Source organism: Phacochoerus africanus, chromosome 5 (assembly GCF_016906955.1).
Source record: "Phacochoerus africanus isolate WHEZ1 chromosome 5, ROS_Pafr_v1, whole genome shotgun sequence".
Classification (NCBI taxonomy): domain Eukaryota; kingdom Metazoa; phylum Chordata; class Mammalia; order Artiodactyla; family Suidae; genus Phacochoerus; species Phacochoerus africanus.
In genome coordinates, this window is record NC_062548.1 from 46,530,600 (window position 1) to 46,555,967 (window position 25,368).

Below are 25,368 nucleotides of genomic sequence, written 5' to 3' on the forward strand. Positions count from 1 at the left end.
GGGCGGGGCTACCGCCAGGACCAATGAGAAATGATGCTTTGGGAGCCAGCCTGCCGCAGTGCACACTGGGAGTGCGGAGCCGGCGTGCCTATTGGTGGGCTGATTGCGGAGAGGCTGCCCCCGGGACCAATGGGGAGTTCGGAGCGCCCGGAAGCCGGAGTCCACGGCCAGGGAGCTGCCGGGAGCGCAGACCGGGCTGTCGTGATGCTGCTCTTCTGCCCAGGCTGCGGGAACGGGCTGATTGTGGAGGAGGGTCAACGCTGCCACCGCTTCGCCTGCAACACCTGCCCCTACGTGCACAACATCACCCGCAAGGTGGGTCCGCGCCGGTCTCCCGGCACGCAGGGCCATAGGCATCGTTCTCGCGGAGCGCGCCAGGCCCTGACCCTCACCTCCCCTAGCCCCGTCCTCTGCTTGGGTTTCGCGTCCCAGCGGCCTCTTGCCCGCACCGCCAGCCTCTTGGAGGCGCCCCGGTCTTGCCCAAGGCGCTGCTTCCAGAGTCTGTGCACGAGTTTTCTGTTCTAGTCGCTCTTCCCCTAGGGACTCACTCGTTCCTGTCACTCCTGCCTGTGTTTACCTAAGGGATTGTTTATATAAATGCGGCCTTTCCGTTCCCTGGTTTTATTTTTCACATAGGGCTCATTGCCTTCCAGTATACTTTCTTTTCTTTCTTTCTTTTTGTTTGTTTAGTTTTTGTTTTGGCCGCGCCCCCGGCATGCAAAGTTCCCTGTGCTGGGGACATGGCTCGGATCGTCAGTGTCGAAAAATGAGACACGTGAACACGGGGAGATCTCGACAAGGCTCTTCTGCAGAAGGGCGCTGGGCACCCCAAAAAGTGCGCATGCCCTGAACAAAGGACCCTCCCCTATTTATCCCTAACGCAGGGGCTGTACCCTGTCCCCTTCCCGTGGGTCAGGTCAGGGTGCACGTTCTTCCCGGTTGGCTAATTTGAAACAATTGTTACTGGGAGAAGGGGGGGGGGGGTAGCAGGAAGGCATTTCAGCAAAATGGAGTCACCAAGATTTCCTTTGATAGAACAGACATTATGTTACTTTCCACAATTCCCCCCTTTCATTTTTTTTATCAAGTATTCTTTTCTTCAAACTCTTTGAGCATGGTTTGGCTCTCATGTGCTATTGGGTCCATTAGGAGTATATTGGCTTGTGGGGAGGGGTCCCAGTTGCTTTGTTAGGCAGTTTCTATTAATTTTTAAATAAGTCCCCTGACACAAGGCATCACATAACATGCAGCTAAGACACAGACACTCACTACAGCAATTTGAGGGGTAAAGATTTAGCCCATTTCTTTTCTTTTCTTTTTTTTTTTAAACCAATTTTGTAAAAGGTCTGTGAAGGGGTCATTAATACCAGAATTCTCTGAAAGCTCATCTGCTAAGGTCGTTAATCCACACAGGGCCTTGGTGAAGGTGCTGTCTGGGGCGGGGTTGTTGGGAAGGAATGTGCAGCCCTGGATCTCAACCATTACACAGACTCCACCCTTTTCTGCCAGGGTCATGTCTAAAGCAAGTCTGTTTTCCCATGCCCTCGCTCTTCAGCCGTTTCTTTAATGGCATCTCTAGTGTAATTAATGAATCTTTGCTGATTGTAAAAGATGTCGTTTATTCAATCAGCATGTTTGTTGATGGTTGACCACCCAAAGAGAGCAGATTCAAACACAGCGGCTACCTAATTTCTTGTCTTAAATTTTTTTGGAACACCTATTGAGTCAATACAGACTTGGGGGGGTCAAAGGACCACCACCCTCCTTGGGGGTGGTGGCTCGTTTTCTCAGGATTGGCTGAGTTTGTTTGAGATTGGGGCCTACATGCCAGGGTGAAAGGGATGGCCAGTTGCACCAAAGCATGGGTGTCACTTTGATATTCCGGAAGGATGCCCATTAGTGGACCCCCACACCACCAGATATCTGCCTGGGGGCGCTTGGCACCGGGATTTATTGTGGGGGTGATATAGGACCGGCTTTCACTGCACTCGGTCAGATTGCCTAAGAAAGTCGCCTTTGCCTCTTGTCATTTTATTTTATTTATTTATTTATATATTTTTTGTCTTTTTGCTATTTCTTGGGCCACTCCCGCAGCATATGGAGGTTCCCAGGCTAGGGGTCCAATCGGAGCTGTAGCCACCGGCCTACGCCAGAGCCACAGCAACGCGGGATCCAAGCCGCATCTGCAACCTACACCACAGCTCACGGCAACGCCGGATCATTAACCGACTGAGCAAGGGCAGGGACCGAACCCGCAACCTCATGGTTCCTAGTCAGATTCGTTAACCACTGCGCCACAACGGGAACTCCTCTTGTCATTTTAGACATGAGGAGACGTTGACTTTTCATTTGGCTGCTGAAGAGTTCTCGGGGGCTGACCCGCAGAACCTTTGACCTCAGGGAAGAGCAGTGACAAAGTCCGACTGGACTCATTATTTCAAGCCGTTTTGTCCTGGAGGAGGGCACCACACATTCAAGCCCCTGTGGGTCCCATGACCATCCCAAAGGAAGGGGAACCACTTGAGCCTCCAGTCTCTCCCTGTGGTACCAGCATAACAGCTGCTTTTGTCTGGTGTGTCCACAGAATATTTTATCCATTTTACTGGGCCTTTGTGGCCCCATACCCTGTTTTTATGCTCACAGTCAGCCTTCCTCCAAAGGTGAGTCTTCTGTTTCCTTCAGTTCATAGGGCAGTGGCGGCTACCGACGGGATGCACTCAGCCATCCTCTGGCGACGGGGTCCAGGAGGCAGGAAAAGGTTTTTCAGAAGGATGGTAGAGCCAGAAGAGGGGCACCTGTCAGTGCCTCTCTTGAATCCCTCAATTGTTGCACCTCCTCCTGGCTCTTCCTCTACAAGCTTGGAACTAGTCCTTTGCTGTTATGCCCTTTTTAGTACACACAGTCCCCTTGTTGCAGGTTTTGGGGCATCTGATTTTTATCCAAAAATAATTCCTGAGATAAGCTTGAGAGACAAGCTTAGAATGTTCTTTTAGAAGCTTAGTTAAACTTTGCAGCAATATAACATAATAGCAAAGAACTGTCTAGGAAGTAAGTCTTAGTGATACTGACCCCAATTAAAAGAATGAAATGAACAGATTTAGCAAGTTTTCATGGAAACATCTCTTTCTCTCTAAAATGACTCTCATTTTAACCAAATATCAGCCAAACCAAGACTGATTTATTTGCCAATTATGTCTGGTATCAACAACCTTGACCTAATGATTTACGTGAATAAAATTGATCATTTAGGTTTTTTTTTAACTGGCTTTGTTAGAACTTTATGGGGAATCATAGACGAAGCTTTTAAAAGGCACCTCAGGGCTAGGAAAGTCATGCTAAGGGTTTATCTTAAAGATCTCAGCGAATTCCTTCCCCTTTAAAAAGAGCCCCAGATACCTTGAGGTTTTTACAGGCTACGTACAAGGTGGCCTTCCTAATTATCTGATAAAGCTTCTGAAAACCTGAGAGTTTTCATTCTCTGGAAAAAATCAGATAGAGAAGAGAAGAGATGTTTCAGTTTTGCTTACAAAGGTATATTTACCAAATTGCTTCTTGGGGAGAATTCTTTATACCTGGAAAACACAGGCTAAAAGCCAGTACTATTTTAAATAGAAACCATAAAGTTCTAACCGTATTGACCAGTTCACACAGTCCAATGTCGCCAGTCCTTTTTGTTTAACTGTTGATGAAATCAATTTCCTTTTTAGAATTTTTTTTTTCCCTAAATTTCTTACTCAGCTCACCATTTAGGTCTGGAAGTTAGAAACTTGTATTTCTTAAAAAAAAAAAAGTTCTTTCTGGAGATCTTCTAGAAAAGGAAACTTTTTACAAAGGAATCTGAGTAAAGCCATTAACTAACAGTGACAAAAGACTGAAGGCACATTTTAAATCTGATTATGGTGCCAATTGACAATGAAACTTGGTAACTGTTGTGACATAACAATTTGAAATAACTAGAAAAAGAAAAGAATTATAATACCAATATATATCCAAATTTCAGGAACTGTAAAAGTTCTAGAATATCTATATTAAAATATCTATGTGTCTGTATAATCTGAGATTTATCACTTACTTGATAATACTCTCTATGTATTGTAACATTTCAAATAAGTTTAGTAAATTTAGCCCTTTTTTTTTTCTTGAATGCCTCAAGGATCCCATGAAACATTTTAAAGTTAGCTGAGTTAAAAGCGGTTTAATTAGAATTTGATATAAATCATTTTTTTTAATTTGGTTAGAATAATATGTCGCTGTGGATAACACTTCTTTCTTAACCAAAGTTTGAAGAGCTCTCAAAAGCAAATACAGCAGATCACTTGAAAGAACATTATATAATCTGTTATCAAAGTAGCATTCCAAGGAAACGTTTTTTTAAACAAAGAAAAGCCAAGTTCAAGTTTTGTACCAGCTTATTTTAAAATTAATTTACTCAATTAAACTTATGTTAAATTGAGTTCTGACAACATATAACCCTTCTCTCAATGTCTACTTCCCACAAACCTTCCAGTACTTTCTCTATCCAGTAGTTTGTCCCCCATTTTCCATTTAAAACAAGCTAGAAGGCAAACTTATTCTTCTTTTCCCTTGATAAAATAGAATTCCATTCCTCATTCCTTCTCACATATGCCTTCTATGTCTCTAAGTTCTCTGATAGTTTATCTTTCCAACCCTTTATTTTATATATATATATGTATGTATGTATGTATGTATTTTTACTTATTGCTTTGTCTTTTGAGGGCTGCACCTGCAGCACATGGAGGTTCCCAGGCCAGGGGTCCAATCAGAGCTGCAGCCGCCGGCCTACGCCACAGCCACAGCGATGTGGGATCCGAGCCGCATCTGGAACCTACACCACAGCTCCCGGCAACACCAGCTCCTTCACCCACGGAGCGAGGTCAGGGACCGAACCCGCAACCTCATAGTTCCTGGTCGGATTTGGTTCTGCTGCGCCACGACGGGAACTCCTGACCTTGTTTTAAACTCTTGCCTCAGTCTGGAATAAGGTCCTGCCACATCCTTTGGTTTTGCTGAGGCGGTGGGCTTTGATCCCACAGGCCGGGGGCAGCACGCTTGTGCCTGTGGCCTCCCCCTCCTGTTCTTGCGCCTGCGCGGTGCTCTGTTCCCCTCCCCTCCTGTTTTAACTCTGTGAGCAGCAGTGCCCTTGCGCCCGCCCCCGCCCTGGGGGTGGCTCTGCACCCCTTCCCCTCCCACGCTCCCCTAGCAGCGACAGCGGTGGTGGCTGTGGCTGGAGGGGGCCAGCACCGTTTTGGGGATTGGAGGGTGGCGGCAAGCCAAGCAGCGTGGGGGGGTGGTCCCCTGGAGGGAAGGCGGTCCCAGAATGTTCTTGGGTTTCCCCCTCATTTCCCTCTTGGTCCCGTGCTCTGAGGGGAAATGAGACCACCGGTCCCCGCTGCCAACGGAGAGCTTAGTAAGTTTCCTCCTGAGACCCCAGTGACTGGTCCTGGCCAGACTGAGTGAGCAGCGGACAGACCCAACCCTCGTCCGATCTGAACTGTGGCGGGAGGACGGGTGGGGCGAGAGAAGGTGTCTGTGTCCCGGGGAAACAACATTCAGTCCTTCTCCCTTCTTTCTGTCCTTCGTCCATGGACTGTCGCCCCAATGCGTTAGTGTCGGTCCCAGGGGACGGTCTAGAGGAACCTGGTCCCCACCCGCATTTGATCCTCCACATGGACGTACAGGTCGGGAAGACTTACTTCCCACTTCCCAGGAGGGGTTCTGATCCTCCAGGTTCACCCGAAACCCCTGGTCTCACCCGAGACCCTCCGAGGCTTACCGACCCCCATCCCCGACCACCAAGGAGCTACTCGATTGCACCCGCGATCTTTCTGACCTTGGTCCCTTAATGGAAGTTGCCTGGTCGCTCGTGCGATTTCCCGTGTTGTCGAGAACCCTCCACAGGTTTGAAGTTCACGGGCGCGGACGTCTCAATTGAGGGCCCCTGCAACAGGCCGTGGGACGCGTCTCCCCTCCTTGAGAATCTGCCCTCCGGTGGACCCAAATCCCGGATGAGCCCCCAGATTTGCTGGGGACATGGCTCGGATCGTCAATTGTCAAAAAATGAGACACGTGAACACGGGGAGATCTCGACAAGGCTCTTTACTGCTGCAGAAGGGCGCGGGCACCCCAAAAAGTGCGCACGCACCGAACAAAGGAGCCTCCCCTATTTATCCCTAACGCAGGGGCTGTACCCTGTCCCCTTCCTGTGGGTCAGGTCAGGGTGCACGTTCTTCCCGGTTGGCTAATTCGAAACAAATTGTTACTGGGAGAGGAGGGAAGGGGGGGGGTAGCAGGAAGGCATTTCAGCAAAATGGAGTCACCAAGATTTCCTTTGATAGAACAGACATTATGTCACTTTCCACACCTGCAAACCTGCGCCACAGCAGCGACAGATCCGGGACAGAACTGGGGCCGTAACCCGCTGAGCCAACAGGGAACTCCCAAGTGCTACTTTCTCCTTAGTATTTGTATAGATTTGTATAGTGTCCTGCCATGTGGCTGTGTTGTGGGAGTTTAGGGTCTGAAACGACGCTGAGGGTGGACTCTTACCTACCCTGACATGTCAAGGACGTCTGGTAGAACCTGGCAAGTGCTTAGAAAGCTCTGCTCGGAGGCTGGGGGGGGGGGCGGCTCCCCGGCTGAGATTGCCCCTCTTTGGCCTCAGTCCCCTGGGGCCTCGTCTCGGGCTACCCAGCCTTAGGGGGTGTGGAAGAAGAGGAGGGCCATACCCGAGCCATGCTTCTCTTGCTCCTCTTGCTTTGTCCAGTCCTTGCAGAGACCTTCTCTTGGGGCCGTCCAATCATGGGTCCTCTAAGTTCTGATGGAGCAGGGCCTCTGCCTGTCCAGTACCCCTCCCGTCCTGGTTGAAGGGTGGAAGAAGCCAGACACCTGCGGGCAGGTGTGGTTAGGTGATCCTGGGGTGTGCGATTCAGTCAGTTGGAGAGGCTGAAGACTGGCTGTTGTTTGTTAGGTAACGAATCGGAAGTACCCAAAGCTGAAAGAAGTGGATGACGTGCTTGGTGGAGCAGCTGCCTGGGAGAACGTTGACTCCACCGCAGGTGAGAGGGAGAGGCCTGTTCCCGGGCAGAGCCGTGGATGGTACGGGGCTGCTGACTCTGCCCCTCCGTGGCAGTCTGCTTGTGCTTCTGCGAATAGAAAGTCTATGTTTTCCTCCTTAATAATTTCTTAGAAATTATTTATTTATTCATGTAGTGGTTTTTTTGGTTTGTTTGTTTTTTGCTTTTTAGGGCCGCACCCACGGCATATGGAGGTTCCCAGGCTAGGGGTCTAATCAGAGCTGCAGCCGCCGGCCTCCACCCCAGCCATAGCAAGGCCAGATCCTTTACCCACTGAGCGAGACCAGGGATCGAACCCACAACCTCATGGTTCCTAGTCGGATTCATTTCCGCTGTGCCACAACAGGCACTCCTTCCTTTATACTTTCTTTGTTCCAAAACCAGTGTCGGCACAAGCTTTGGAGCTGTTCAGACCTGATTTCGAATCTCGAGGTGGCTTACTGCCTTATGACCGTGACCTTTCTGGGCTAATCCAGGTTTATAGATTTTGAGCTCATGCAGTGAGTTTTTGGCAAATGAGAGGTGCTCAACAGGTGTGACCGGAGGAATAGGTCAGTCTAAGGAAAAAATATGGTCTTTTTGTTCTGTCGTGGATTTTTAAAAATCAATAATAGAGAGCTTTAAACTGCACTGGATACTCAGCAACATAAACATTTATTCCAAATCTTTTTTCTGTAAATGATTTTTACTTTTTCCCTTGTAGTTGGTTTACAGTGTTCTATTAATTTTCTGCTGTAGGACTTCCTGTTGTGGCTCAGTGGTTGACAAACTGGACTAGTATCCATGAGGATGTGGGTTCGGTCCCTGGCCTTGCTCAGTGGGATAAAGATCCGGCGTTGCCGTGAGCTGTGGTGTGGGTGGCAGACGCGGCTCGGATCCCGCGTTGCTGTGGCTGGGGTGGAGGCCGGTGGCTACAGCTCTGATTCAGCCCCTAGCCTGGGAGCCTCCACAATGCCACGGGTGTGGCCCAGAAAAGGAAAAAAGAAATTTTTTTGCTCCTGTACAGCCAAGTGCCCGAGTCGCACATGCATCTCCGTCCAGTCTCTCCCGCACATTACCCTCCGCCCTGCTCCGTCACAAGGGGCTGGATGCAGTTCCCAGTGCTGTGTGGCAGGATCACATTGTTATTTTGTCTCCATTCACGTCTTTTCCCCTTTTTTTTTTTTGGCTGCACTTGTGGCCTGCAAGTTCCCCGGCCAGGGACTTGGTCCGCGCCGCAGCTGCAACCCAGGCCGCTGCAGTCGGATTCTTGGGCTGCTGTGCCACACTGGGAGCTCCCTGAGCGTCCTTTTTGAAGTAACCGTGGGTCCCTTGTTTTTCTCATGCCAGAGCCGTGTCCCAAGTGTGAGCATCCTCGGGCCTATTTCATGCAGCTTCAGACCCGCTCTGCTGACGAGCCCATGACTACCTTCTACAAGTGCTGCAATGCTCAGTGTGGACACCGCTGGAGGGACTAGGGCCGGGTGGCCCCGCTGCCCAGCATCTGCTCACCTCATTCCCAGCCGGGAGGGAGCTGCGGGTTCTGAGCGTCTCTGCCCGTGTGGCAGAAAGCCAGCCTTCTCAGAGCGGCCCGGCCGGGGGGCCAGGAGATGGCCCCCATCGCCCAGGCAGTGGATGAATTTGCTAACGTCCAGGGAGAACTTGTGTTTGGAGGCAGTGGCCACAACGAGTGCATCTTGTTTAGGGTCCTGTTATCCATCCTTCCCGTTTAGTGGGCAGTGAGCTTTCTCTCGCCACAGGCTGACGCTCGTAAACATTTATTTGTATGTCGGCGCACCCAAGAAAATGGGGCTTTGACTTAGAACACTAGCTGTCCTTAAGTATTTAGCTGTTAGTTGCAAACTCGGTGGATCAGCGTTTATTCTGAATATTTACTTAAAATTAAAATCCGATACCACCTTCTCAGTGTTTTAAATGCCTTAAGATGGAGACGCCAAACCCCAAAACAAGAATCCAAAACTGATTCCTGTGTGTAGGACTAGTGTGGTTATAACATTGTCAATGGCGTGGAGTTTCTTTTATTATTTTGATTCTCAATTCCTGGGATTGCGGTAAACTTAGGAGATGGTATTTCTTTGATACTTGGTGCTTTGTCCATCTCTCTCCTCTAAAGGGGAAGAGGACACCTGAGGGCCAGCAGGGGGCAGGATCTTGGTTATTGATGGATTGAATTCTTGCTCAGGACCTCAGATGTCATTGCTTTTCCAGATCTTTCTCTCTCTCCTTTGAAATTTGTTTTATTGAACTCTAGTTGATTTAACATGTTGGATTAGTTACTGCTGTGCAACAAAGTGATTCAGTTATATTCTTTTTCGTCTTCTTGTTTTTTTTCTGGTCTTTTTTTTTTTTGTCTCTTTAGGGCCATACCCACGGTGTGTGGTGGTTCCCAGGCTAGGAGTCGAATCGGAACTAGCCGCTGGCCTACCCCACAGCATCCCAGCCACCCACTGAGCGAGGCCAGGGCTCAGATCTGCGTCCTCATGGATACTAGTCAGATTCCTTTCCCCTGAGCCATGACGGGAACTTGTCTTTTTCATTGTTTTTTTCCGTCCTGGTTGATTACAGGAGGTGGACTCTAGTTCCCTGAGCCAAATCTCTTAATGGAGTCTCACTCATGAAATAATGGGATGTGAATTTATGTCTTCGGAGTTCCCGTCGTGGCGCAGTGGAAACAAATCTGACTAGGACCCATGAGGGTGCAGGTTCAATCCCTGGCCTCACTCAGTGGGCTGAGGATCTGGTGTTGCCATGGGCTGTGGTGTAGGTCGCAGACGCGGCTCAGTTCCTGGGTGTGGTGTAAGCCAGTGGCTACAGCTTGTAATCAACCCCTAGCCTGGGAACCTCCATATACTGCGGGTGCGTCCCTAAAAAGCAAAAAAAAAAAAAAAGAAATATATATGTATATATATATATGTATATGCCTTCAATATAGATTTTTACTTTTTTGGAACTTATCTTTCCAAGAAATTATTATTATGACTATTTATTTTTAAGGCTGCACCTGCAGCATATGGAATTTCCCAGGCTAGGGGTAGAATTAGAGCTGTAGCCGCCTGCCTGTACCACAGCCACAGCAGCACTGAATCCGAGCCCCCTCTGTGACCCACACTGCGACTTGTGGCAACACCCAATCCTTCACGCTCTGAGTGAGGCCAAGGATCGAACCTGCATCCTCGCAGACACCATGTCGGTTTGTTAACCCACTGAGCCACATAGGAACTCTGAAATTATGATGTTTTTTTTGGTTGGCCCATGGCACGCAGGTGTCCCCAGGCCAGGGGTTGAACCTCCACTACAGCAGTGACCTGAGCCACAGCAGTGACAACCCCAGGTCCCCAACGCACTGAACCACCAGGGAATGCCGATGATTAATTGTTAGGGCCATGGTTTACGTGAGTCTTTTCTTATCATTAGAACACAGAGACCAGGCCCGAGCCCGTTCTCTGTAATTGGTTCTGTCTCAGAACTGTTTGTTTGGGTTTCACAAATGGGATTTTATCCTGGGGGAAGTCTCTAGTGTCGTCTTTTTTTTTTGGCTTTTTGCCTTTTCTAGGGCCGCTTCTGAGGCCTATGGAGGTTCCCAGGCTAGGGGTCGAATCGGAGCTGCATCCGCTGGCCTATGCCAGGGCCACAGCAACACGGGATCCGAGCCATGTCTGCAACACAGCTCACGGCAACGCCGGATCCTTAACCCACTGAGCAAGGGCAGGGATTGAACCCGCAACCTCATGGTTCCTAGTCGGTTTCATTAACCACTGCGCCACCACGGGAACTCCTCTAGTGTCATCTCTTTTCTTTTCTTTGTTTTTGGCCACCCTGCCGCCCATGAAGGTCCCGTGCCAGGAGTCAGATCGCAGTCACAGTTGCGGCAACACTGAATGGGCTGGTGATCAAACCTTCCTTCTGGCGCCGCAGAGACGCCACTGATCCCACGGCACCAATGCAGGAAGCCGTAGTGTCTTCCTCTGCTGTCGGTTCTGCTTCCTCCGGGTTTCGTTCTCTGCTGGAGGCAGCGTGGATGACGGAAGGTCATGCCCTGGGAAGCCGGCCTGCTGCCTGTCGAGGGGCCGAACCACCTTCGTTTCCTCCTGTGTCAGGCGGAGAAGCGATGGTTTTTTACCCCAGGGGTTTACTCCTCCTCCTGTAAAGAGCCAGACAGTAGATATTTTGGGTTTTGTGTGCAAGAGGGAAAATCTAGGGAAGCCCCAGAGAAGGGACTCCTACAATTTCTTTTAAAGCAATTCAAGGTAGTTCCCGCTGCGGCTCAGCAATGACGAACCCAACTAGCATCCGTGAGGATGCGGCTGCTGTGTCCCTGGCCTCGCTCGGTGGGTGAAGGATCCAGCATTGCCGTGAGCTATGGTGCAGGTTGTAGATGTGGCTCGGATCCTGTGCTGCCGTGGCTGTGGCGTAGGCTGGCAGCTGCAGAGCCAGTTCAACCCCGAGCCTGGGAACTTCCATATGCTGTGGGTATGGCCCTAAAAAGCAAAAAAAAAAAAAAAAAAAAAAAAAAAATTCAAAATGTCATTGCGCCATATTGTAATGTGAGTCTCTTGATGAAAAGAACGGCTGCCATTTTGCTTAACTGAAGTTTCAAGGTCGGTGTTCGCTGTCCTTGGACTTGCTTGCCTGTGGGCATCTCTTCATGCAGGTTCAAGGCAGGGGAGCACATGCAGTTCCCTGGGCGCTGCTGCTCGGTTCTGTGAGATGCAGGTATTTCTTGGGGTGTTTGTGGATGAATGACAGTGAGAACTCGCGGACTGTAAACACACTGTCTCTGCAGGTTTGCCGGTAACTTGGCAGAGGCTCCCTGGTGCCCTGAGGGGATGCGTCCTTCCACCCTTGGAGTCCCTGCAGGGTCTTCCTGGCTTTGCATCTTCCCGGACTTGTTCGTTGCCCCCAGTGTTGTAAACTCCTGCTCTCCCCTACAGGCCCGGGGTTTTAAATTTATCATCTCTGACACATTTCCTCAGCTGCTGCAGTCAGGCAGGAGGAAGTCACGACCCTCGAGTGGCTGTCCTTGCTTGGTTAACGACAAGTCACTTGGAAATTTATCTGTTTTAATATTATTTTTTCTTTTTCAGCCACATAGGGCACAGCTACAGCAGTGGTGCCAGATCCTTAACCCACTGCACCACCTGGGAACTCCAGAGTTTTCTTTTCTGTGCTTTTTAACAGCCGCACCTATGGCATAATGGAAATTCCTGGGCTAGGGGTCAAGTCGGACCTGAGCTGCCGGCCACAGCCACAGCCACAGCAGTGCCAAACCTGAGCCACATCTGTGCCCTGCACCACAGCTTGTGGCAATGCCAGATCCTCCTTAACCCACTGAGCGAGGCCAGGGATCAAACCTGCATCCTCACAGAGACAAGGTCGGGCCCTTAGCCGTCTGAGCCACAGTGGGAGCTCCCCACTTTTTCTTCTTTTGACGTGATGGCTGTGTACGCACAGTAAGAGAAAATTAGGTGGTATAGCCATACAGTGGCCCTTGAGATGCTGTTAAGATCACTGCTGGGTTGTGACACCACACCCTTCATTCCTGGAGCCCAGAAGCGGCCTAGCAGGGTGGCAGCTGGAAGCACCACTACTCTGCCATCGTGGTGCAAGAGCAGCTGCAGACATGCGTGGGTGAGTGTGGCCATGTCCCAGGGTAACTGGACAGTGAATTTGAATTTCATAGCATTTTCACATCACATAATCCGTTTTTTTTTTTTTTTTTTTTTTTGTCTTTCAGGGCCGCACCCATGGCATATGGAGGTTTCCAGGCTAGGGGTCTAATTGGAGCTGTAGCCGCTGGCCTACACCAGAGCCACAGCAACTCGGGATCCGAGCCACGTCTGCGACCTACACCACAGCTCCCGGCCACGCCGGATCCTTAACCCACTGAGCGAGGCCAGGGATTGAATCCACGTCCTTGTGGATCCTAGTCAGGTTTGTTAACCACTGAATCACGATGGGAGCTCCCCATCATGTAATTCTCCAAAGGCTGTCTCCCTACCCATTTAAAAATACGTAAACTGTTTTTGGCTCACAAGTTTTTTTCGAGGGTGGGGTGGATTTGGCTTGCGGGTTGCAGGTTGCTAGCCTCATAGAGCTGTGAGGATTTGTGTAGCTGCTCACGTAACAGCCTTGTGAAACTGTCCTCTTTGTGCCCGAGGTTTCCCGCCAGCTGAGGAGGCCGTCTTTCTGTTCACCTCCATTTGTTCTGGGGGTGAGTGGCGTGTCAGGTTGTGGCTTCCGAACGTCTTCTGGGACAAGAGATGCTGGCCTTCCTGTGTGTCTGCCTGGCACAAGCACAGGTGTTGGACTGAGCGGACCTGCTCGGCTGCTCCTTGTTGGGGAGCCAGCCTGATCCTCGTAATTGTCTGGGGCCTTCCCACTCCCCGGCCTTGCCCCGGGAACAGGGCTGTGCTGAACTACACATGGTCCTCTCTGTCCATGTGGCGGGTTTTTTTTTGTTTTTGTTTTTAATCTTTTGAGGGCCACACCCGTGGCATGTGGAGGCTCCCAGGCTAGGGGTCCAATCGGAGCTGCAGCCGCCGGCCTCCACCAGAGCCACAGCCATGCGGGATCCGAGCCGTGTCTGCCACCTACTCCGCAGCCCACGGCAACACCAGATCCTTTAACCTCCTGAGTGAGGCCAGGGATTGAACCTGCGTCCTCATGGATGCTGGTCAGGTTCATTTCTGCTGAGCCACAGTGGGAACTCCTATTTTTTGTTTGTTTGTTTGTTTTGTTTATTGACGGCACCCTCCGCGTGTGGAAGTTCCTGGACCAGGGATCAAATCCACGCTGCAGTTGCGACCTGTGTCACAGCCTCGGCAGCGCCGGAGACTTAACCTGCTGCCGCAAGGGAACTTCCTCTCTGGTGTGATTTTGAGGATGTGGTTTCCACTCTGAGTCCAGTCAGGTCTCACCCGTCTCCCTTTCAAGGCTTCCCTATGGTTACTGTTCCGTCTTGTTTTCTCTGCTCGCTCATGCTTTTACCTTTAGTCTTTTGATTTTTATTTTTTCTATGACAGTCGATTGACAGTGTTGTGTCAGCTTTTGCTGCGCAGCCAGGTGACCCCGTCACAGTCACACATGTGACCTATAACGCAACGTAAGAGAAAGCATGTGAGATTGTGTGGTTATACACACACACACACACACACACCCACACACACACCCACATTAGTTTCTCACATTATCCTCCATGTGCCATCAGAAGTGACTAGACAGGGGTTCCCATCGGGGCGCGGTAGTTAACGACTCCGACGAGGAACCATGAGGTTGTGGGTTCGATCCCTGGCCTCGCTCGGTGGGTTGGGCATCTGGCGTTGCTGTGAGCTGGGGTGTGGGTCGAAGATGTGGCTCAGACCCTGCGTGGCTGTGGCTGTGGTGGAGGCCAGCGGCTGTAGCTCCGATTGGACCCCTAGCCTGGGAACCTCCATAGGCTGTGGGTGGGGCCCTGAAAAAACAAAAAGCGACTAGACAGAGTTCCCTGTGCTGTCCAGCAGGAATATTTTAACTTTAGATATAGTGTGTTTCTCATACGTTACTTTTGGTTCTTTTTTTTTTTTTTGTAGTTTGTTTCTCCACTGAAATTTGCTGTGCCTTCATTGGCAACATAACTTCCCCGCACGTCTTTGAGTATAGTTGAGTAGTTGCTTTAAAACCTGTGCTTGGGAGCTCCCTTCGTGGCTCAGCAGTTAATGAGCTTGACTAGGATCCATGAAGATGCCGGTTTGATCCCTGGACTCCATGGGTGGGTTAAGGATCCAGCGTTGCTGTGAGCTGTGGTGTAGGTCGCAGACGAGGCTTGGATCCCGTGTTGCTGTGGCTGTGGTGTAGGCCGGTGGCTGTGGCTCCGATTGGACGCCTAGCCTGGGAACCTCCATATGCCAGGGGGGCAGCGCTGAAAAAGAAAAAACAAAACAAAACACCCTATGCTGTTTCCAACAGTGTAGCACTGAGAGTCAGTCTCTGTCTGTTGTCTTTGCTCTTAAGTATGGGTCACATAATTCTGTTTTTTCACATGTTTTTATCTCGGAAACTGTGAATGATGGCCATTGTGGATTCTGCTAGGTTTCTCTGGACAGTGGTTTTGTTTTGTTTAGCAGAAGGTAAACTCTGTCTTTCGGCCAGATCTGAGCCTCCTCTGTGGCCTGCGCCACAGCTCCCAGCAACACCGGATCCCCCAGCCACTGATCGAGGCCAGGGAGAGAACCCACCACCTCATGGTGCCTGGTGGGATTCGTTTCTCCTGCACACGACGGGCACTCCATCCCAGGTGTTTTTTTGTTTGTTTGTTTGTTTTTTCTGTGACTACTTTTTTTTTTTAATTACTCAGTGAATTTATCACATCTGTAGTTGTCGGATGATCTCACAATCCTATTTCACACGATTTCCATCCCGCAGCCAAAGCACATCCCCCACCCGCCACACCCCATGTGTTTTGATGTTCAGAGCACACTTGTGCACGGGGACAGATGGAAATGTGACTCTGTTCAGAACCCGAAAGAACATACAGCCAGTAAATATTTGAAAAGATGCTTATCCTCACCTAATAAGGAAGTGCAGATTAAGGCAGCATTGCCGTATCTGTGCCTATCAGATGGGCAAAGATTTAAAGACCGATAAAGCGCACAGTGGGCGAGGGCCATGGGCCTTCTCAGTCGCCTGCTGGGAGTAGAAGTTGGTACCTTTTTAGAGGCCACTTGGCAGCAGCTGCCAGTTTCTGTAGTGCTCAGCCTTAGACCCGAGCAGTTTCTTGTACCGCACTCGTGCTGCTGCTTAAAGATCCAAGCCTGGAGTTGTTCACCACCGTCACTGAAAATAGCATAGGCGTGCCCGTCGTGGCTCAGCGGAAACGAATCTGACTGGGATCCCTGAAGACGCAGGTTCGATCCCTGGCCTCTCTCAGTGGGTTAAGGACACGGCGTTGCCTTGAGCTGTGGTGTAGGTCACAGACGTGGCTCGGCTCCCGAGTGGCTGTGGCGTAGGCTGGTGGCCACAGCTCCGACAACTGGACCCTTAGCCTGGGAACCTCCATATGCTGCAGGTGTGGCCCTAAAAAGACCAAAAAAAGAAAAAAGAAAAATAAAATCACATGTACACCAGAAACTAATATGATGCCATATGCTAACTCTGTCTCCGAAACCCTGAAGCAGCATATTTAGGCAAAGGCTCCACAGGTCCATCAGCAGTATTACTGAACCTGAACCATGGCCTGTGCGACCCGAGACGCCATGAGGCAGGTTTTCAGGAGCTTCCCTAGAAAGATTTTGAAACCAGCCAGAGGAACAAGGAGGCTGTGCAGCTGACAGCGAGGAACAGGGCCCTTAAACGTGTGTCTGTTGGGGCTGGAGCCTAGCGGCCTGCAGAGGCTGCGTCTTCTGAGATTGGAGGGGATGCCCGTTCTTGCTCCGCTTCTGCACCTGAGGCCCCGCTCTGCTCGCCGTGCCGGCTGCCAAGGCTGCCCGGAGGGGCCTGTGCCTCCTGGAAACCCTGGGAGATGGCGCCACTGCCCTGTGCCCGCTCAGGGCCCTGGCCTCCCGGCACCAGCTTCACGCATCTCAGTGGTGTCCTTGAGGGAAACTGTCACCTGCCAGGCAGTGGACGTGTCCCCAGAGTCTGAGTTTGGCCACCTTCGGTTCCCAGGGAAGGGGGGCAGGTGTCTGATGAGAAGCGGCCGCTGCCTCTCAACCCCTTGGGGCAGCCGCTCTGCTCTGCGCTCGTGGTTTCAGATGTGGGCGGCCGTGTCAGCCTTCTGTGCGCGCGGGGCTCACGTCACTGGTCGATGACTTATCTCCTGAATCGGGCTGAGGGCCTGTGCTGCAACCCCTGAGTGCAGGGTGACAAGTCGCCTCCAGGGCAGTCTCATTTGCCATGGGACCCAGCAGACGCCTCCGGGAAGGTGAGTGTATTATCTGCATCTCAAGCCCTCGGGGCAGCGGGAGGCTCGGAGATGGGCCAGTAGCCTGCCCTCCCTGGGCCCCTCGTTCCCCTCTGGCGCCCTGGCCTCGGGCACCTCCCAGCAGCGGCTCCCACCTCCAGCCTCAGACCCCTGGGCCCCTGTCCACCCCAGGCTGCTCGGGGTCCGGCCCTCATTCCCAGCGCCAGCTCATCTGCCCGGCCGGCTCCGCCCTCTTGGGAGGCAGGTGACAGGTGCTGCTGGGTGCCACCCCCTCTGCGCCTTCCCTGTGCTCAGCCAGCTGGCCTTGCCTCGACCTGCCCCCACCGTGTCCCGCGGCCCGGGGACGCCAGGGTCTGCCCTTCTTCCCCTCCCCCAGCAGAGAGAACAGCGCTGGCGGGTGTGAACCAGCAGCTCTGTCCCATCCGTCTCTGTGTCTCCAGCCTCTTGGTGGGCGGAGGGGTAACAGGATGCAGCTCCCTCCCGTTAAACAGTGCAGACTGGACAAGGGGGCAGTGCATGGCTGCAGGAACGAGCGGGAGGCCCGTTTGGAGGGTGGGCTGGGAGGCCCGGGAGGCCCCGGGACAGGCCTGCTCTGGCTGACGTTTCACTGGCTGAGTGCCGGGGACAAGCGGACCTTGGGCTGGCAGCGTCTGGGGGGCCCGCGGCGGGGGTCTGGCTGCAAGGCGGTGGGCCAGGAGACCAGCGCAGGCAAGCTGTGAGGCCTGCTGGTCGTCTGGGCCAGACCTCGAACAAGAGGCCGGGGGGAGATGGGGTTTGGAGACGGGCCCAGCGTGGTTCTGTGCTGAGGGCGCGTGCACAGCCCTGAGGGGAAGGGACGGTGCTGGGTGGCGATGTCAGCTGGGCTCCCCAGCAGGACAGGTGTGAGGGGGCGGCCCTGTCCAGAGGGGCTGGGCTCAGTCCCGTCATGTTGTCACAGCCGTCCTGTGACCTGGTCTCGTCTGAGCTGTGCTCAGGCCTCTCTGGTGCCACCCTGGTGTGTCTTCGGGACCGGGGAGTGTGCGGGTGGGGTTTCTACTTCCCAGCCCCGTGACTGTTGCCGAGGATGTGGGCGGCCTTGTCTCAGCTGTGTCCCCCTCAAACTGAGGGGGGACCACTGTCTGGGGGAGGGAAGCTTGCAGGCCTGTGGGGGAGCTGGCTGGATGAGTGCCCGGGACAGGCCAGTGCCAGGTCGCCGGCAAGTCTCTGGTGTCTCTGGGCCTTGGCTTCCCCGTTGGTGGGAGGGGGCGGCCCTGCCCTGCCCAGCTCACCAGGTGGCATGCCCTGGCCACCTGTCCCCGCATGTCCCCAGGGGGTCCTGGCCTGCTACCACGCACCTCTCTGGAGCCCCATGTGGGTCCTGCCCTCCGTACGCCTGCCCCCGGCTGGCTGAGCTTGGAGTTGCCCCACTGCAGGCTCAGTCGGCCTGTGGCTGGGCTGGCCTCCGTCCTGCCCGGATGCAGGCGTCCCTCCATGGCTGGGGCTGTGGCCATCCATCCTGTGGCCTGGGGCAGCTCGGAGCTGCTGGCCCTGAGCCCCTCCCCCACGCTGGGGTCCCCATCTCCATCCAGGACCTGTGCGGCTCGCGGGGTGGGGGGGGGTGGTGGGGTGGTGGTGGGGGACCTCGCTGCAGGCTCTCCTGCCCTGGCTGGTTGTGGCCGCTGGCGCTTCCATCCAAGGATGGGCAGGGCTCTCCCGATTGTTGATCTTAACAGGGGTCCTGCGGGTGCTCGGTGGGCAGGGCGGGGGTGGGGTGGGAGGGTTTCTGCTACCTGGAGGGCTCAGCGCTGCGGTCTGTGGTCTGTGCGTGTCTGTGCTTTCCTGCTTCCTTATCGCCCATCAGGCTTGCATAACCAGCCAGCCTGCTTCCTGTGGAGAAGCTATCAGTGCGCCATCTGGGGCCATCTGGGGTGATAGGGTGTCGGCAGCCCCTCATCCCGGGCACTTCTAGCACCCGGTGTGCTCTGGGCATCCTGGGGCAGGCACTCTGGCACCCAGAGCCCTGCTCTCCTCTGCAGGCCCTCAGGACGCAGGTGTGACCCCCAGAGTGCAGGAAGTGCCGGCTGCGCCTGGACACCCTGCTGTGCTGCCCTCCTGCTGCTCCTCCTTGGGGCACTTGGCCATGACCCTTGCTTGGCAAGGCCGTTCCCCTCCTGGCACTCAGCTCCCTGTCTGTGCACCTCACACGGCCGTGGTGGGAATTCAAGTGGCTGCTGCACCTTACGCGGTCGGCATATGGCCGGTCCCCTAACCCCGGCCCCATGGCAGGAGGGGACCTGGGCACGTGGCCTATCTCCCCACCCTGCCTCCATAGCGGGAGATGACCCAGGCTGGGGGCTGGGGTCCGGGCAGAGAGGCGCCTGCTGGGCCAACATGGATGTGTGGCCGAGTCAGAGTCCAGAAACCCAGGAGGCTTGGGTTTGGGCTTCTTGTTGATGCCCTCGGGCAGGGTGAGGGTATAGGTGGTGACCCAGTTGGAGCCGTCGGCTGGGGAGCACCCTTCCCAGGACTGCCGAAGGGGGAGCCCGCAGTAGGGGGTGTCCTGGCAGAGAAAGCGCCCTGCACAGAGCCCCTGAGCCGTGCCTGTTCCAGGCTGGACCTTGCAGAGTGAGGCCCTGATGTGTGAGGTGGGCTCCCGGCTCCTGATCTGCTCCTGCATCTGTACCTGCGTTGGCCTGGGCGTCTCCGTCCCGGGGGATGGAGCAGGTGAGGGCTGGGGCAGTGTCTCGGGGTGTGTGGGTGCAGCGCCGCAGGCAGGGCTGTCCTGGTCACACCCTGGGGGAGGGCTGGGTCTGAACTGTGCGGGGGCCTGTCTCCCTGAGGTCAGCGGGGCTTCGGCCCCACACGGTCCACGGCTTAGGCCTCCTGGCCCTGCCCTCGCCACCTTCTCCTGGGCTGCCTGCCCATCAGAGGGCGTCAGCTGCCAGATCCTCACCCGCCCCAGCCCTGCCCTGAAGCGGCCACGGTGGCTCCCGTGTTCGCTGTTCCCAGGGCCAGGGGCTGGGGCGTTCAGCTGCCACAACAACAACATTCTCCGGATCCACTGCCACTGGTTTGCCCCGGAGCTGGGCCAGGGCGCCAGCCCCTGGCTCCTCTTCACCAGGTGAGGGCGGAGGGCAGGGCTGAGGGGAGGCCGCTGACAGCAGTGGCGGGAGCCGGCCTGCTCCAGCGGCCCCTCGGTGCCAACACCCACCCTTTCCAGCAACCACGCGCCTGGCAGCAAGCACAGGTGCGTCTTCCGGGCCAGCGTGTGCACCGTGGAGCTGCCGGCCGAGGAGGTGCTGGTGCCTTCTGACGACTTCACCATCACCTTCCACCGTCACGTCTCTGGGCAGGAGCAGGTCAGCCTGGTGGACCCACAGTACCTGCCCCGGAGACACGGTGAGGGAACACTCTGGCTGCCTGGGCCTGCAGCCCATCACCCCCGAGGCTTGGGGAGTGCCCCTGGTCCCTGCCGAGGGGTCTGCCGAGGGCCGGAGCAGGCGGGCCTGGGAGGGGCGCCCACTGGTTTTGGAGGAGGCCGAGGACGCAGGGCTTTGAGTCGGGGCCAGGCCGCAGTTGGAGGCACTTGAAAGGCACATCAGGAAGGACTGCAGTAAGACACTGGGAAGAACTTCCATCAGCAGCCTCTGGACGAAAGGAAAGGGCAGATTTGAAATCAGCTTGTCTGGCGGCAGGGTGGAGGGAGTCCCGGCTGTCTCGTCCCACCTGCGGCTTCTCTGGACCATTCTCCCAGGAACCGCCCCTGTTCAGAGAGGGCCTTGCCCACGCCCCGCCTTCCTGGGCATCTTTCAGATCCCCAGTCCCCGGCGTGTGGATGGAAACTCCCTTGCGGGGGGCTTCGTTGTCTTTCAGTGAAGCTGGACCCCCCCTCTGACGTGCAGAGCAACGTCAGCTCTGACCACTGTGTCCTGACCTGGAGCGTCGGGCCCGCCTTGGAGCCGCTGGCCTCGCTGCTCAGCTATGAACTGGCCTTCAAGAGGCAGGAGGAGGCCTGGGAGGTAACACCTGGGGCCCCTCCTGGGTGCAGCAGCCAAGGTCGCACCTCATGCCACCAAGGTGATGTCAGCTTAGATGACCTTACCTGGGGAAAGCGACCGGAGCCAAGGCTCTGCGCGCGCAAGTGGGCTGTGTGTGCCCGTGCCCGTGTGCGCCCGTGAGCACCGCAGGGCGGGTCCGTGCGGATGCGTCCACGGGGGTGGATGATGGAAGCGCGTGCCCGTGCGCGCGCACGTCCTTGCGGGCTGGCGGACCCGTCTCCCCCGCGGAACCCCCTGACCGTCTTTCCCCTCCGCAGCGCGCTCGGCGCAAGGACCGCATCATCGGGGTGGCCTGGCTTAAACTTGAAGCCGTCGAGTTGGACCCTGGTTCCACCTACGAGGCCAGGCTGCGTGTGCAGATGGTCACCCCCGAGGACGCGGCGGACGAGGAGGAGCGCTACGAGGGCCAGTGGAGCGAGTGGAGCCTGCCCGTGCGCTTCCCCGCCCCCCGGAGGCGAGGTGGGCGCCTTGCGGCCCTGCAGGGGTCTGGGCTGTGCCCTCCTGGCACCTCCTGCTTCCCCCGGAGGTCTTCCTAGGAACCGCAGGGCGCTGTCCCCAGGATGGAGGGGGGCCCCGGGCTGCCTGCCAGGCTGGGTGCATCTGCTCTGGTGCCGGCCTGGTCTCCCTGGGGGCGGGGGCTGGGCTGACCCTGGAGCTCAGAGGTGCTGGTGAAACGCACTGACCCTGAGGATCTTGCGGGCAGGTGAGGCCCAGGGTGCCGGACACTGACCTCCCAGGCCTCTGGTAAACCTTCCGTTTTGGGCCACTGCTCCTGCCGGGACCTTTGGCCGGTGAGTTGGGAGGAGCTCAGCCCGGCCCTTCCTGCTCCCAGGTGCCCTGGCCCGCCCCCTGGGACAGCCCGACAGCGCCCTCGTGGCTGTGTCCATTGTCCTGCTGCTGACCAGCCTGACCTACCTGCTCTTCAGGCTGTCGCCCAGGTCGGTTGCCAGGGGTGTGTGTCATCATGAGTGAGAGTGTGTGCAGGTGTGGCGCGGGTAGGCGTTGCCCTGGGGGCAGATCTCCCACCTCCGCCCCTGGATGGTGCCAGGCGCGTGGGGCAGGGGCAGGGTGACCCCACCCCGGAGGGCTGCAAAGTCACGGGGGCCCAGGCGCCTGAGGTCCTGCCTCGTGCCTCTGGAGGCACTGCTGTTGGCAGGTTTGTCACATGCTCTGTGATGAGAGCGTTGGGCCTCTGGTTCTCACGGGATCTGTTCTCTGCCCCATGCATGCCACTGAGAGCCAGAGGGACACAGGGCCCTCCTGAAACAAGCTGGCACGTGCCATGGTACAAGAGGGGGTAGGGGGCCTTGTCGCAAAGGGGGTCCTGGAGGAGACCAGCCAGGTGCGGCAGCTAGAGAAGAGGTGGGACAGGGAGCAGGTCCGGGGAGGGAGGGGGTGCCAGGCAGGGCCTGCGGGGCGGCTGGGCAGGTGAGGGAGGGGCCGCCTTGTCCTGGGGTCGAAGGAGATTGTTGGAACTGTGTCGGTGTATGTCGTTACCCGGTTTGTGTTGAGAGTGGAGTTTTGTGGGACAAGGGACGAGGACCCCGTGGGCGGCTGGCAGGGTCCAGAGGGGCGATGGTGTGTGAGCTGGCGGGAGGAGCGGAGCGGGGCAGTGGAGGGCGGTGCCAGGGCCTCAGGAGGAGCCCTGTGGGTGGAGGAGATGAGACTGGGGTCCTCCGATGTGCCCCTGAGGTGGGGTGTTGGGCCGGGCCCCGGGGAGGCTGGTGAGGTTGGGGTGGGCCTGTCGGGGCGGGGGCTCACAGAGAGGTCGGGCGGGGCTGCGGGAGGTGCTGCCTCCCTCTCGGCTGAGGACACCCCACCCCTGCTCACTCTGAAAGGACACGTTGTCTCGGTATCAGTCGGTTCTGTGGGGTCATCAGCGAGGCGGTCACAGCCGCCAGGTGTCAGGTCAGGTGTCTGGCCCCCGCGAGAGGAGAGGGGAGCCTGGCAGGAGCGGCCTGCAGTGGCCTTTGCCTCTGGGAGCTGGGCCGGGAAGCCCCGCACCCCAGCCCGTCTCCGTCGGCCTCTGACTGCCCTCTTCTGGCCTCAGGATGAAGGTGGCCTGGTACCGGGACGTGCCCTCGCCTAGGCCATTCTTCCAGCCTCTCTACAGCCTGCACAACGGGGACTTCCAGGTTCGTGACACGTGGGGCTGGTGTGGGGGCAGGGCTGGGGGTGCCCGGCTGTCTGGCCTGCCCAGGATGTGGGCTTTGGGTGAGGCGTGGGGGCCTCTGTCGGTGCTGTGAGCTTTTTCGGTATATATAGCTTACACACTGACTAAATTGGGCAAAAAAAAAAAAAAAAAATTGGCTTTATTCTCCCTTGCTGAGTCCTTTTGCTTCTCATGTCTCTAATGCCACGGCCGATAGAAAATGTGACATTTTTCTCTGCCTCTTCTGCTCTTCCATGGCCCTTTGAGGTAACCGGTCGGTTCGAGGTGCCAGCGTGGGGCCATCTGCCCCCAGGCGGCTGTGTCTGTGTGTGGGGGGGTTTCTCTTGTGCCTGTGCTGTCCGCACCCCCCCACCCCCACAACCTCCCTGGGCTCTGATTGCTTTGGCGGGCCCCTCCCAGACCCCTGGGTGCAGGCTGGGGCCATAGCCACCGAGCTGACTCTGCACCCTGGCCTGGCGCCTGTTGGGCCCTCTTTGGCCACAGAGCAGAGAACAGGCTGGAGGGACCGTCAGACCCGCATCCCCCCTGCCCCACCGCCACCCCGCCTGGTTGTTGGTGCCTCACGGGCCTCATCTCTGGTTCCCGTCTCTCAGATCCCTCACTTTGGGCAAAGGACAGGGGGTGGTGCTTCCCGGGGGTCCACTGACCCTCTCTTCCCAGGACCTCCCCTCTCCCCGGGCCAGGCTCGGCTTCCTTCCCTTCTCTCTTAACAGGGAGTCTGGTTTTCTAAGCTTTAAGTTGAGCTCTTGTCAGGGCTGTGCGGTAAAGGCCTCATTCCCTGGACACCCAGCCCCTTCTCGTAGAGCCGTGGCACCTGCTCCCTGGTGGGGTGGGGTGGTGACGGGAGCTGTGGTGTGTGATGCCGTCCTGGTCCCACCTCGGGAACAGCTTCCTTTGGGAGCTGGGGGCCTCCACTGGCCCCACAGAGGGGTCCATGTCTGCTGGCCTCAGCCTGAAGGGGCCAGTGCCAACGACACCTGTGGTCGTGTGTGTGTGTGTGTGTGTGTGTGTGTGTGTGTGTGTGTGAAGTGGGGGGTGCCTGGGCTCTGCAGCTGTGTCAGTGGCTGGAGCAGCGTTGTCACCATCTGTACCCTGGTTCAGGCCTCTGTGAGCACCAGGCCCCGGGCTGGTGCATCGGGTTCCTGAGCCAAGGCAGGGCCGGTCCCTGTAAGGAGACAGAATGTTCTGGCACAGGTGCTCTGGGCTTCGGGGTGTGGGTGTCAGGAGAGCTTCCTGGTGGAGGAGGGAGGCTGCTTTCGCAGTGAGTCTCGAGTGCGCTGCCTGAGGGCTCCCTCTGCGCTCTGTTCCAGACCTGGCTGGGGGCCCACAGAGTGGGTCCGAAGGACGGGATCAGCGCCCCCCAAGGGGGCTTGGCGGCTAGTGTTCGGGAGGCTGTTGCTTTGCTCACCTACGACCCGACAGATGCCTGGCGGTCTGTGGGCCTGGAGGAGGAGAGCAGCAGCACCAGCGTCCCAGCAGGTGCGTTGCCAGCAGGACTCATGCAGTCGGCAGGACAAGCGCCCGCCTACCTGCCGCAGGAGGACTGGCTTCCCGCAAGCCCCGCTAGGCCAGCTCCCCTGCAGTCAGAGGGTGACAGTGACTACTGTGCCTTGGACTGCTGTGGAGAGGGCCTCCCTCCCACCTTCACGGGAGACGCGCGGGGCTCCCAGCCTGGCCTGGCCTTGGCCTGTGGCCTGTCCTATGACCAGCAGAGCCTAGACGCCCAGCCAGGAGGTGACTGTGTGGGCGTCGGTCACCATCAGAGGCCAGATGCTGGTGAAGGGGCCACCTGAGGCCCCTGCCCTTGGCCCCATCTCCGTGTGTTGCACTTGTCCATTCTGGGGAACGTGGGCTGGGGTCCCTGGACCTGAGCCCTGAAAGGCGCTGGCTGAACCCGTGCAGGTGGGCTCTGCCCCCACTCCCCTAAGCATCCTGCCAGCCAAGCCCCCGCCCCATTCCCTCCCTGCTTCCTGGTTTAACCCCAGGCCCCTCTGAGACAAGGGGTGTTGGCCCCACCACGTCTTCTGTCCCCAGTCCCTTAAGGGGCCAGTCTGGGCCAGTGGGCACAGGTGATCTGCTGTGACCAGGCTGAGTGTCCTGTTTCTGTGCCTGCCTGAGGTACTTCCCCTACTGAGATTAAAAGGGACAGGGTGGCTGTTTCAAATT

The 25,368-nt window shown here is 56.0% G+C and overlaps 2 protein-coding genes across 3 annotated transcripts; both read left to right on the forward strand.

The window, feature by feature from the left end:
* The first annotated feature begins 10 nt into the window (after positions 1 to 10).
* Positions 11 to 9,399, forward strand: POLR3K (RNA polymerase III subunit K). The gene is made up of 3 exons (XM_047781167.1): positions 11 to 315; positions 6,989 to 7,076; positions 8,424 to 9,399. The coding sequence occupies exons 1-3, from the start codon at positions 31 to 33 to the stop codon at positions 8,549 to 8,551; spliced, it is 501 nt and encodes a 166-aa protein (XP_047637123.1). The 5' UTR covers positions 11 to 30; the 3' UTR covers positions 8,552 to 9,399.
* Positions 9,400 to 18,769: 9,370 nt separating this feature from the next.
* IL9R (interleukin 9 receptor) lies at positions 18,770 to 25,368 on the forward strand. 2 transcript variants are annotated; one of them, XM_047781171.1, is made up of 8 exons: positions 18,770 to 19,695; positions 19,981 to 20,092; positions 20,192 to 20,370; positions 20,845 to 20,990; positions 21,287 to 21,488; positions 21,862 to 21,967; positions 23,080 to 23,164; positions 24,513 to 25,368. In XM_047781171.1, the coding sequence occupies exons 1-8, from the start codon at positions 19,608 to 19,610 to the stop codon at positions 24,993 to 24,995; spliced, it is 1,401 nt and encodes a 466-aa protein (XP_047637127.1). In that variant the 5' UTR covers positions 18,770 to 19,607; the 3' UTR covers positions 24,996 to 25,368. The 2 variants fall into 2 exon arrangements, with proteins under 2 accessions (XP_047637127.1, XP_047637126.1); XM_047781170.1 differs by having other exon boundaries at positions 18,770 to 20,092.

What these genes read in the sequence shown, in the direction of transcription:
- POLR3K (XM_047781167.1), top strand. Translation starts at nt 31, where the DNA reads ATGATGCTTTGGGAGCCAGCCTGCCGCAGTGCACACTGGGAGTGCGGA. An exon ending in TGCACAACATCACCCGCAAG is followed by an intron (nt 316 to 6,988) that starts GTGGGTCCGCGC and finishes GTTGTTTGTTAG; the next exon opens with GTAACGAATCGGAAGTACCC. An exon ending in GAACGTTGACTCCACCGCAG is followed by an intron (nt 7,077 to 8,423) that starts GTGAGAGGGAGA and finishes TTCTCATGCCAG; the next exon opens with AGCCGTGTCCCAAGTGTGAG.
- IL9R (XM_047781170.1), top strand. Translation starts at nt 19,608, where the DNA reads ATGTGTGAGGTGGGCTCCCGGCTCCTGATCTGCTCCTGCATCTGTACC. An exon ending in GGCAGGAGGAGGCCTGGGAG is followed by an intron (nt 20,991 to 21,286) that starts GTAACACCTGGG and finishes TCCCCTCCGCAG; the next exon opens with CGCGCTCGGCGCAAGGACCG. An exon ending in CTCTTCAGGCTGTCGCCCAG is followed by an intron (nt 21,968 to 23,079) that starts GTCGGTTGCCAG and finishes TTCTGGCCTCAG; the next exon opens with GATGAAGGTGGCCTGGTACC.